Source organism: Phacochoerus africanus, chromosome 4 (assembly GCF_016906955.1).
Source record: "Phacochoerus africanus isolate WHEZ1 chromosome 4, ROS_Pafr_v1, whole genome shotgun sequence".
In the NCBI taxonomy this organism is placed as follows: Eukaryota; Metazoa; Chordata; class Mammalia; order Artiodactyla; family Suidae; genus Phacochoerus; species Phacochoerus africanus.
The window spans coordinates 13,110,515-13,122,721 of record NC_062547.1 but is presented as its reverse complement, the minus strand read 5'-3'; the positions used below and the strand labels follow the sequence as shown (position 1 = coordinate 13,122,721).

The following is a 12,207-nucleotide window of genomic DNA, read 5'->3' as shown; positions in this document are numbered from 1 at the left end:
AATAGTTTTGGGCTGAGGCATTACCATTAAGTAATGTAATTGGAAGACAGAAACTTAACTCTTGAAACAACTTAATACCTCACATTTGTATAACATTCATTATCTCACCTGACCCTCACAGCAGCTCTCGAGTTAGTCTGGGCTGGTGGTATTTGCATCTTATAGATGAGAATGTGGCAGTGACTTACTGCCATCATTGGCTAGTGGCAGAGCCTGACTGGGACTGTTTTCTGAACCCTATTCTATCCTACACAGCTCTGCTTCTTCCCTCTTTGAGGCAGAAAATCTCCCCCATGCTTTTAGGCCTAGGAATATGATCTCCTCTTTCTTTTTTGTCTTTTTTGCCATTTCTAGGGCCGCTTCTGCGGCATATGGAGGTTCCCAGGCTAGGGGTCTAATTGGAGCTGTTGCCGCTGGCCTACACCAGAGCCACAGCAACGCAGGATCCGAGCCGCGTCTGCAACCTACACCACAGCTCGCGGCAACGCCGGATCCTTAACCCGCTGAGCGAGGTCAGGAATCGAACCCGCAACCTCTTGGTTCCTAGTCGGATTCGTTAACCACTGAGCCACGACGGGAACTCCTGATCTTCTCTTTCTTAACCATTCTGCTGCTTTCTCCAAATTAGAGCCAGGTGGTCAGCTTTTAAAGTTGTGAAGATGGGAGAAGTTAATGTCATTCCAGATGCTGCTTTCCAACCTAGAGCCCTGGGTAGAGTTCCTACTACCCTTCCTGACTTATATTCTATTAGTTAGAGATGTGGGAGCAAAAATGGCCATTTATGCCAGGGTGACAAACAACGTCTCTGCGCAGCAGGGAGTGTTGTCACTGAATGCCTGATAGTATGGTGGTTTGGGCCTTTACTAGCAGAGAAGATTACAGGGTGGAGACTGCCAGAGTGGTAACTACAGTTCAGGCTCTGTTGAAACCTAGAATTGCAAGAATCTCCCTTGAGCTCAGAGTCCACCTAGTATGGAAGGTTCACAGGTCATTGTACGTGGTGGATAAGAGCAAGTGTTTAAAATGAAGCAATGGTGATGAAAGGGAGCAACGTTAAAAAAAAAAAAATAGGAGTTCCCATTGTGGCACTGTGGAACCAAATCCAACTAGTAACCATGAAATTGCAGGTTCGATCCCTGGCCTCGCTCAGTGGGTTAAGGATCTGGTATTGCCGTCAGCTGTGGTGTAGGTCACAGATGTGGCTGGGATCCTAGTTGCCGTGGCTGTGGTATAGGCCAGCAGCCCCCAGCCTGGGAACCTCCATATGCCATGAGTGTGGCCCTAAAAAGGCCAAAAAAAAAAAAAATTAAAAAATTAAAAAGAATAAGGCTACTTATTAAAGACTTTGAGTGGGCTGTTCGATGTAGGGCGGGAATTGAGAGAAAGTGACAATGGGCTTTGGACTTAAAGGAAGAGCAGGACTTGATAAGTGATTGTGGGAATCCAGAGCCCAGGTAGGAGGAACTTAGAAAAGGGCCCCCACATTCTTGGATTTAGGGAGAGGATCCACTGGAAGGAGTCTTAGCGATAGAGAATTAATTAAGGGGTTTATTGGGCACCTCTTTATCAGTTCCTCTGGGTGCAATGGCTTGCTTGCTGAGTGCTGTGTATACTCTTCAACGCAAACAGGCCCAAGCGTTTGTGCTTGGTAGGGCGCTCGGGAGCGTGGGAAAGGGAACTGAAGCAAAAGACTCAGCCTAGGCTAGTCCCCACATGTCTTCCCCACCGCGACTATTGCATCGGTTTCTCAATGTCTTTGTGGGCATGCTGGGACTCGGCTTTGAGGTTTCTGCCTTAGGGGTGGGAAAGAGGGGGAAGGGCATTCCAACAGTGATTTCTTTTTTTTTTTCCCCCCCAATTTGGTTGCTAAGAAGAGGGAGTAAGTGAATTTTTATGCATATTATAACCTGCTTCTGGTTCTCTATAGAAGTACAAGTAGAGGCACTCTGACATGACAGTAGAATCCAGATTTTAATGAAAACTACCTTCAAGGTCCAGGTATTCGAAAAGAGAGCAAAAGTCCAAAGTCACATTAAACAATTACAAGTCATATTTTAAATTACTCCCTTCCATTCTCAGATTTTTTTTCTCTCCACAATACCTGCCCTTGCTCCTCTTTATTTTTTAATGTATTAGGTATATTTTATTTTCCTCTCATTCCTGTTTTTCCTCCAAATATTTCTGCAGCTCTCTCCTTCCTGCTTCCTCCTTGCTGTGGTGGCTGGGATGCTTCTGTGATTTTTTTGAATCTAGACTGGGCTGTACTCTGTTAAACCAATCAGTCACGACCTTCTCTCAACAGGTGTGTATGTTTATGAAGAATGAAAAAAAAAATAAGTGCCTTTTTTCTGGAGGGGTTGATGAGAGGGTGGGAAACAAGGGAGAGAGTTTATTCTAAAACCTGCCTTAAAACATGATGTATCTTGTACCATAAAGTCTCCCACAGCCAACTTATAAGAGAAAAACCCTACTGAGTCCTATGGTTTGACTAAGTGCTCCTCTATTTACTAGCCAAGTTGGCAATTAATGTAATAGGGTATGGGGACTCTTCATTTCTGTATAACTATCATTTATTGTATAAATAGTACATATAAACCCTCTAGATACTTGGATATTTACCCTAGTTCAGATAAGTAAAGAGGTAAAAACACAGTCTGTTGAGAGCTTTTCTGCAAGATAACAGAGATGGTGGCTAGTTCCATTAATTAATTATTTTATTTTATTTTATTTTTTTGGCTGTGCCTGAGGCATGTGAAAGCTCCTGAGCCAGGGATCTAACCCTCACCATATCAGCCACTCAAGCTTCTGGAGTGACAATGCCCGGATCCTTAACACGATGGGCCATAAGAGAACTCCAAGGGTGCCTTTTTTACGTGAAGACTTTTTTTTTTGCTTTCTTATCTTTGTTAGTCAAGACACACATTCTGCCCTCATATTGTAGTATAGTTTTGAACAGTAGGAAGGCTCCTTGATAAATGTATTAAATTTGAGGGTCTTAGTTTTATTTACTGCCAGTGATGGTGGGAATTTTTTTTATTACTTTCATTTTAAAAACTTTTTGGCTGCCTAGCGGCATAGGAAGTTCCCTGGGCCAGGGGTCAGATCTGAGCCGCAGTTGTGGCCTACACCACAGTTGTTGCAGCCATGGCAATGCTGGATCCTCAACCCACTGTGTAGGACTGGGGATTGACCCTGCGTGCCAGTGCTCCAGAGACGCTGCCGATCCCGTTGCACCACAGCAGGAACTCCCTATTTTCATTTCTTAGTTGGCATTTTAATTTAGCATATTCATTTAGTATATTTTGCCACTCCTGCAGCAATTTCAGTGTTCAGATTTGGGAGAGGTTAAGTAAGATCCATACTGCTGCCTTCACCTAGAGGTGGCTTGCCCCTGCAGGAGGGTGAGTACTTGTCTATGTTGTGGAGTTACAGTTTTCATTAAGTGGATGCTGGCAAAGTTTTTCCAGGGATAAATAATCTAGTTTTAATCTCATAGTATGAAACAGCCCTTAGCCATTCTCCCTCTCCCTACCAGCAGTGTAATGACTTGGATCTAGTTGCACCTTTTCTTTCAATAGTTATTTCTGGTGGGGTGTTAAAGATGGTGGTGGGCAAAGGATCCTGCTTGAGCAGACCCTGGTGGTGGGCTCCCAGGCTTGGTGGTGGTTCTGCACGGCAGTAAAACCGCAAGAGGGCATCTTTGGCTCCGGGATTAATAATTCATCTGTCTTCTCTGACCCATGATCTTTTCTCTCCTCTCTCTTACCTTTTCCCGGTAGTGTGAAGTGAGGGGACCTTCTCCCTCCTTCCTCCTCCCTCTGTGATCCACCTTCCTTTTTACCTTGCCCTGTGGCGGCTCTGCCCCTTACCTTCATGGACGACTCAGAGGTGGAGTCGACCGCCAGCATCTTGGCCTCTGTGAAGGAACAAGAGGCCCAGTTTGAGAAGCTGACCCGGGCGCTGGAGGAGGAACGGCGCCACGTCTCGGCGCAGCTGGAACGCGTCCGGGTCTCACCACAAGATGCCAACACGCTCATGGCCAACGGCACCCTCACCCGCCGGCATCAGGTAACCCCTCTCTCCATCAGACCTGCAGGTAGGACTTTGGCATGGTCACAGAGAGGCTATGTGATCCTTGGGAAACTGCTCTCCTCATGGTGATGGGCTATACAGTGCCCATGCCTCATGATAACCTTTCCAGGGCTGATAAATACTGATTAAGAGATTAGGGAATATTGGCTGCTGTGCTGAGTTGGGTGGACTTATCTCTAGAGGCATCCATCTGATTTCCTGTTTGCTAGAGTGGGGTTTCTGGTTTGGGACGCAATTGGAATAATGCAGGTCATATAATTTGGAGTTGTACTCAAGTTACTTCTTTTTTTTTTCCCTGGTTCCCTCCCTCCTCCCCCTTTAGTATAAAAAATTCAGGAAATGAAATGCCTGCTTAGTGGTTGGAAGTTGGGCACCTTGTATTTTCAGTCTCCCTCAGGGAACAGTTTGCTCAGAAGGTGTGGCAGTGTCCGTAAATTGTGTGTTCCTACTCCATACTCTTTTTGTTGGCTGTGCATATTGTGTCTTGGAGGAAGGGGTCATTGGTAATTCTGTTGGTTAGAGTTGGAGAGGGAGCATCATGTTGCTGTTTAACCCAAATAACCACAGGAGCCAGTGGTCTCTGGGTTGGCTGACTCTGTGATGTGACTTGGGAAAGTTGGTGTTAGAAATGAGAAGTATCTTGTGTTCCCTATGGTTTTTCTAGTCTGACTGGGCTATGATGTAATCTGTCTGAGGTTTTTGTCTGTGTGTATGTGTTTGTATGTATAGTAGCCATTGCCCGATAGACTGCGTTTTAAGAGATCTCTGGTAGGAACTGATAACGGTGCTCATGCTCCAATAGTCCTTTTCATTGATTACTTATTTTTTTAAGGCAGAGAAGGTCCTTCATGCTGAGGCACATGTTGAGTGAGAGGACATAATTCCATTTGGGGATGATCAGGAATTTGGAAGCAGTGTGTTTGCAATGTTCCTAGGATTTTTGTAGGAAGAGAGGGTTAGGGTTGAGAGGTAGGTAATGAGAAGGAGAGCCAGGCTGCTCAGGCTTGGAGGTGGTGGGGAATTCCATGATTTAGTACATGGATTCTCTCTCTTTTATTTTTAACTTCTGCTCAGCAATGAAACCACACCCTTCCTTCTTCCTGAAAGTAATGTTTAACTTCCTCTCCCTGCAGCATTACACTCCCTATATAATGGGAGTAGGATGGGTAAGGGGTCTCCTAGGGTGGCTGAATCTCACTGTATTCTTTTTGAAGGGAGCAGTCAAATGTATTTTTACGTAGTGTTTATCATTAGATTATTACCTGTTGTTTTAGATAGAGCAGCTTAAGAATGTTCTGTGGATCTAATAATTGGTAATGAAGATGTTGAGACATCTGCTTGCTTGAGGGGAGTTGAGATACTGGTTTTCTTCCTACTTGGAAAGAGAGATTCAAATCTCTTGCTTCTTTCTTTAAGAAGCTGCCTGGTGTGGGAGTTTCCAGTGGTTGTAGAGCATGAAGATGCATGAAACAACAAAGAAAGCTTTTGGAAACCCCCCAGACTAGCCTTTCCAACTTTCTTTATATTCTTATGGCTTTCCAAAAAAAATTTCATGGGGAAACTTATCTGAATCTCTATTTATTTAGCAAATCGTTTTTGAGTACCTATTATGCGCCAGGCACTGTTCAAGGTGCTAGAGAAACATTGAACAAAACTGACAAAAAACAAAACACTCAAAAAAACCTCTGCCCTCATAGCGCTTACGTTCTTATGTTCCAGAGACCCAGTCTGCCAGAGTTCCAGGCCCGGTTCCAATTTTGAGGTGCTAAGTCTAAGGAGTGATGTGGTTCTTTTATCTAAACTGACAGAAGGACTCCAGGCCACACATGTCTTCTTGAAAGCCCTTTTCCTATTTGGAAAAAAGATCATTTGTGTTTGATAGGCCAAAAGAAAGCCAAAAAATGAATTATCTTCTTGTGGGATATGTTTCAGAACGGCCGGTTTGTGGGCGATGCTGACCTTGAGCGACAGAAATTTTCAGATCTAAAACTCAACGGACCCCAGGTAATTCTTTTGGCCTAAGGTCTGGGTTGGTTATTCATATCTTTCTCACTTCCCCAGCCTGAGAACATATTGATGTTTTGTAAAGTGCTGTCACATTGTAAGCTTCTGTTAGTTCCTTTCATTTCGGAAAATTAAAAAGTGGGGCTTTAAAGTATATATGTCATTTTATTTTGGAATTAACGACCATTGATGTAGCAGTTGATTCTTCAGTTACTTCATCTCTTTTCTAGAAAGGGTCTACTTTGCAGAAAGCCCTACCTAAAATCTGACTGGTCTTAAGCCTTAGGCATATCTGAAGAATAGCATAGAGAGCTATTCAGAAGATAGCTCTTATTGGGATTTTCTGGTTCATCTTAAAAGTTCTTCTTGGGAATTCCCTGGTGGCTCAGCAGGTTAAGAATCTGATGTTGTCACTACTGTGGCTCTGGTTACTGCTGTGGTGCAGGTTTGATCCCTGGCCCGGAAACTTAGGCATGCTGTGAACACAGCCACACACACACAAAAGTTAGGTGAACTTTTTTTTTTTGAAGGATCATTCAGATGTAGATGTAGCTGCAGTTCACACAGTTCATAATCACTTAAATGACTACAACTGGGAAGTTATATCCTCTGTCCTTGTCCCTTGGGTGTTGATATAACTGTAGTTAGTTCATGTTTGTTAAATGACTAGAACTGTGAAATTTTATCTTCTGCCCTTCTGTGCAAATTCAAAAGTGGGGAACAACCACCCTCTAAAAATCCTGGGCCCATAGAAGATGCACGCGGAATCTTTATCTTCAGGGAGACAGTGCCTCTCATTGGGATTGACTGTTAATGTATATGGCTTAATAGTAGCTCTTTCCTTTTTCCTTTTCTCCGTATAGGATCACAGTCACCTTCTGTATAGCACCATCCCCAGGATGCAGGAGCCAGGGCAGATCGTGGAGACCTACACAGAGGAAGACCCTGAGGGAGCCATGTCTGTTGTCTCCGTGGAGACCTCAGATGATGGAACCACTAGGCGCACAGAGACCACAGTAAGCTAAGACTTGTGCAAGGTGTGGGATGATGGAGGAGGTCTTCTTGTGTGGCCTCTGTCAAGGGGAGGGGTTAAACACTTGATTAGGATGGATGAAGGGCCACTGATCTATAGTGACGCCATAAAGAAGGCGATCTTTGGCTGGACAGAAAAGATAGAGGAGGGATGGGGAAATCAGTTTTCCTGCTTGGGGACTTCCTATAAGATGGAGAGAAGGGTAGATGGTAGATTGTATGACATTTCTAGGTACAGTGATTTGTTTCTTTTCTTAGGGTGGTTTAAAATTTAAGCTTAATTTGTTCCCTTCATTAGTTTTCCTTTCTCTTTCCTTACTTGAAGGTCAAGAAAGTGGTGAAGACCGTGACAACACGGACCGTACAGCCAGTCCCTATGGGACCAGATGGGCTGCCCGTGGATGCCTCATCCATTTCTAACAACTACATCCAGACTCTGGGTCGTGACTTCCGCAAGAATGGCAATGGGGGACCTGGTCCCTATGTGGGGCAGGCCGGCACTGCTACCCTTCCCAGGAACTTCCACTACCCTCCCGATGGATATAGTCGCCACTATGAAGATGGTTATCCAAGCAGCAGTGACAACTATGGCAGTCTGTCCCGGGTGACCCGCATTGAGGAGCGGTACAGGCCCAGCATGGAGGGTTACCGGGCACCCAGTAGACAGGATGTGTATGGGCCCCAGCCCCAGGTTCGGGTAGGTGGGAGCAGCGTGGATCTGCATCGCTTTCATCCAGAGCCTTATGGGCTTGAGGATGACCAGCGTAGCATGGGCTACGATGACCTGGATTATGGCATGATGTCCGATTATGGCACTGGCCGTCGGACTGGGACACCCTCTGACCCTCGGCGACGCCTCAGGTAGGCACAAAAGAGGAAGGGAAAGGGTCTTTCCAAGTAAGCAAAAAGGGAAAGCTCTTCCTTCTTCTAAGTGCTTTTTAGGATCAGAGGTACATATGGCCTCCTCTCCCTCTGCCTTTTTTTTGGTGGAAGGGTACCCTGTTCCTCCTTTTTCTGATCTAGTAATTATCGACTTGCTTTTTTTCTCCTTTTCGTTATAAAAGTCGTATATTCTGATTATAGAAAACAACTTGTTATTGATTTTTGAGTGGCCTTTACTTCTATGCCAAGAGTTTCTGCTATTTCTGACTAGGATCTGACGCCCTTTTGGTGATAAAGGAATACCAGAAAGGAGTCTGGTGTCTGAGGCTATGGGACATTTTTTCTTGTGAATTTCTTCAGCTTCTGGTTTGGTATTAAAAGAGAGTTGAGGGTTTTAAATGGCTTTCAGGACCAGAACAGACAGTTAAGTGTATATACAAGAATACATCTCGTGATTTTATTTATTTATTTTATTTCATTTTATTTTATTTTTGTCTTTTTCCCTTTTCTAGGGATGCTCCTGCGGCATATGGAGGTTCCCAGGCTAGGGGTCGAATCGGAGCTGTAGCCGCCAGCCTACACCACAGCCACAGCAACTCAGGATCCAAGCCACGTCTGTAACCTATACCATAGCTCACGGCAATGCCTAATCCTTAACTCACTGAGCAAGGCCAGGGACCGAACCCGCAACCTCATGGTTCCTAGTTGAATTCGTTTAACCACTGCACCGCAATGGGAACTCCTCGTGATTTTAATCTCAAGTTAAAAACAAACCTTGGTCTCACAAAAACTCTGTTTTTTCTTTCTGTTTTTCTTTTCTTTTTTTTTTTTTTTGTCTTTTTAGGGCCACACCCGAGGCATATGGAGGTTCCCAGGCTAGACACTGAATTGAAGCTGCAGCTGCTGGCCTATACCACAGCCACAGGAATGCCAGATCCAAGCTGTGTCTACAACCTATACAACAGCTCACGGCATCACCGGATTCTTAACCCACTGAGTAAGGCCAGGGATCGAACTTGTGTCCTCGTGGATGCTAGTTAGATTCGTTTCTGCTAAGCCATGATGGGAACGCCACAAAAACTCTTGACATTTTGTGTTTATGTTCTTTCTTTTTTTCTTTGGCTGCACCTGTGGCATGTGGAAGTTCCTGGGCCGCGGGTCAGACCTATGCCACAGCAGCGACCCAAGCCTCTGCAGCGACAAAGCCAGATCTTTAACCTGCTGTGCTGCAAGGGAACTCTGCTTAAGTTCTTACATTTGATTGTAAAATGAAATGGGGGTGCCTTCCTTAGAGGATTGTGCATTATTGACACTCTGAAAGGTCACTAAGCAGCTGCCTATTCTGACTTGACTGCTTATCCCAGGGGATTCTTTGATGGTAGTAATTGATGTTTGGACTGGTAGATGGTTTGCCTTGAGAAAATGCTGCAAAATAGAAGTTGGCAAAGTTTTTCTGTAAAGGACCAAATAGAACTAGTTTAGGCTTTGTAGACAGTGTATCATTTTTTGTTGTATATTGGTTTGCTGTTTACAACATTTTGAAAATATAAAAGCCATTCTTAGTTCTGGGGCTGTACAAAAAACAAGTTTGGCCCAGGGGCTGCCAACCTTGCTTTAGAATAAATCAGAGATGGTGTTTTCCAGGCAAAGAGAAATAATATAGAATTAAGGGATAAGATTTCTGGATGTCTTAATGGTAAGGATATCCCAGCAGCTGTTGCTGAGGTCATGACTTTCCAAAGCAAATGTCTTAGTGTGTATTTTCCTCATATTAGGTAGCTTTGATTAACAGCGAACTGGGCTGGGCCCATGAGTAGAGGCCCCATTATCTAAGCCTGAGTCACTTACCTTTCAGCAAATCCAACTCCCATGTGACTCACCTTTTATTCCTGGGATGGGGGCGCACCAGACCTTAGTTGGTGCAACTGGAGCAGTGGTAGATAACAGCTATCACCAAAGTAGTCTGCCCAGGGTGTTGGCTCCTTCTGCTTGTTGACAAGTCTGCTTTTTCTGACTTCCTGATTAGTAGAGTGATTGGATCTAGGTGGGTGCAGGTGGCCAGGTCATTCTGTATTGTCCCTGGCTGTGGCAGTTGACATAAAGAGAGAGCGTTTGGGCTTGGTTCTTGGGTTTGTTCCAGGGTGGAACTGGACTTGGAAACCTGCTAGACTAGCAAGAACATTTGCTGCTTCCTGTTCTGGACCTGGAAGAGTAATACAAGGTCAAATGAAAACAGTAAGGCAGAATGATTAGTAGAAAAAGCATTGAACCAGGAGACCTTGGTTCTGGTTGTGCCTTTGCCACTAGCTATGTTGCCTCAAGCAAGTCATTTAATCCTTCTGGGCATAGCTTTGTTATTTGTAAGACAAAAGAATGTCATGACCCACTTGTAAAAATATCTTGAGTCTTGGTTATGGTAATTGTTTTGTAATTTCGTATTCAAAAAATAATAAAAGTAAAAACATGCTTATTACAAAACTAGAAAAACCCAGAAAAGCACACCATCCATTGATAAAGAACTACTGTTAACATTTTGGCACATTTCCTTTGAGTTCTTATGTAAATATACTCTAACTTAATTTTTTCCCTACTAAAAAATGGGATCTTACATAGTTTACTGTTTAGTAGCTTACTTTTAAAACTTATATAGACTGTTTATTTTGTTTCAATGATATTGAAAATTAGTGATTTTTTTTTTTTTTTTGCTAAATGCTCTGTCCATCTGAATCACTTCTGAGTGGTTGATGTTGACAAGCTTTGAGGCGGGCCCTACTCTGCTCAGGCTAATCTTGAGGGTTTTGTGACAATGGGAGTGGTTTTGTGGAACAAACAACGGGCTTATTTGGAGAGTTCCACACAATGGATTCTCCTCTCTCCTGTGGGAGTCACAGTGAGATGAGCTCACAGATAATGGGTCTCTTCCTTCCTGGTGGTTATGAATAAATAATAGTGTGACAGACTCACCCTCTAGTGGTTGTTGGTAGTACTGAAATGGGAAGCATTATCTCCGGTTAGACTTTTTTCTTTTCCGTTCAGTTGCTTTGTCTGTATTCCTTTTCTTAGTGACTGGGTATCTCAAATGTGATGGTGGCCAGTAGTTTTATTTTGACAGAATTGGAAGTATAGTCTTTAGAAACTGGAGACTAGAAGTCATGTCTCAAACTCATTTGTTGAGTAGCAGAGATGACCTTGGGATGACCTGTGCAAATGAATGTTCAATCTTGTACCTCATCAGTACCAAATTCAGATACTCACATGAGGTTACAAGAAGTCCTGTACTGCTTTTACTCCATCACGTCCTCCCTTTTTTTTTTTTAAATGGCTGCACCCATTCCATACAGTAGAGGTTCCTGGGCCAGGCATTGAATCTGAGCCACAGCTGAGTTCACGCTGCAGCTGCAGCAACACCAGATCCTTTAACACACCGCGCCAGGCCAGGGCCTGAACCTGTGCCTCCCCAGCAACCTGAACTGCTGCAGTTGTAGTCTTAAACCCACTGCACTACAGCAGAAACTCTGTCAACAATCTCCTTTTTTAAAAATAATTTCCAAAATAGGGTAAGGAGAGGCTTAAATATGAAGTGTGTTAAGGGTTTTATCCCACCAGCCGTTGACTGTGTGTAAATGCCTTATTTCTCCTTTTAGCTAAGGCCTTATGAGAGCTGTTCTCAGACACTGTTTTCTGATTTCTGTGATAACTGTCGAGTCAGTTATTTTCCTTAACTCTGCTTTCTGAAGGTTTATTTCAGTCTCTATCTGGGGAAGTTAATGGGTGTCAGGTATTCAAATGCTAAGCAGTCAGTATTTGGTTTCCTTTTTGTGATTAACCATTCTGAATGCTTCTTGCTTCTCCAAGCTAGTAAACGTCACAGGAAAAAAAAAAAGGTAGTTTTTTTTGTTTGTTTGTTTTTTAATTTTTTTATTTTCCCACTGTACAGCAAGGGGGTCAGGTTATCCTTACATGTACACATTACAATTACATTTTTTCCCCCACCCTTTGTTCTGTTGCAACATGAGCATCTAGACAAAGTTCTCAATGCTATTCAGCAGGATCTCCTTGTATATCTATTCTTTTTTTTGTTTTTTGTTTTTTTTTGTTTTTTTCTATTTCTTGGGCCACTCCCGCAGCATATGGAGGTTCCCAGGCTAGGGGTTGAATCGGAGCTGTAGCCACCTGTAGCCACCGGCCTACGCCAGA

At 43.7% G+C, this 12,207-nt stretch overlaps 1 protein-coding gene across 8 annotated transcripts in view; it reads left to right on the top strand.

Moving 5' to 3' along the window:
* CTNND1 (catenin delta 1) overlaps nucleotides 1-12,207 on the top strand; it is a 50,713-nt gene that overhangs the window by 22,101 nt on the left and 16,405 nt on the right. For 6 of the 8 annotated variants that reach the window (XM_047775669.1, XM_047775672.1, XM_047775671.1 and 3 more), the window contains exons 2-6: nucleotides 2,188-2,302; nucleotides 3,780-4,068; nucleotides 6,025-6,096; nucleotides 6,960-7,112; nucleotides 7,454-7,989. In XM_047775669.1, the coding sequence (XP_047631625.1) occupies nucleotides 3,874-4,068; nucleotides 6,025-6,096; nucleotides 6,960-7,112; nucleotides 7,454-7,989 (956 nt within the window). In that variant the 5' untranslated portion in view covers nucleotides 2,188-2,302; nucleotides 3,780-3,873. The remainder of the gene's footprint in view (nucleotides 1-2,187; nucleotides 2,303-3,779; nucleotides 4,069-6,024; nucleotides 6,097-6,959; nucleotides 7,113-7,453; nucleotides 7,990-12,207) is intronic. The other 2 variants (XM_047775674.1, XM_047775675.1) reach the window with 2 other exon arrangements.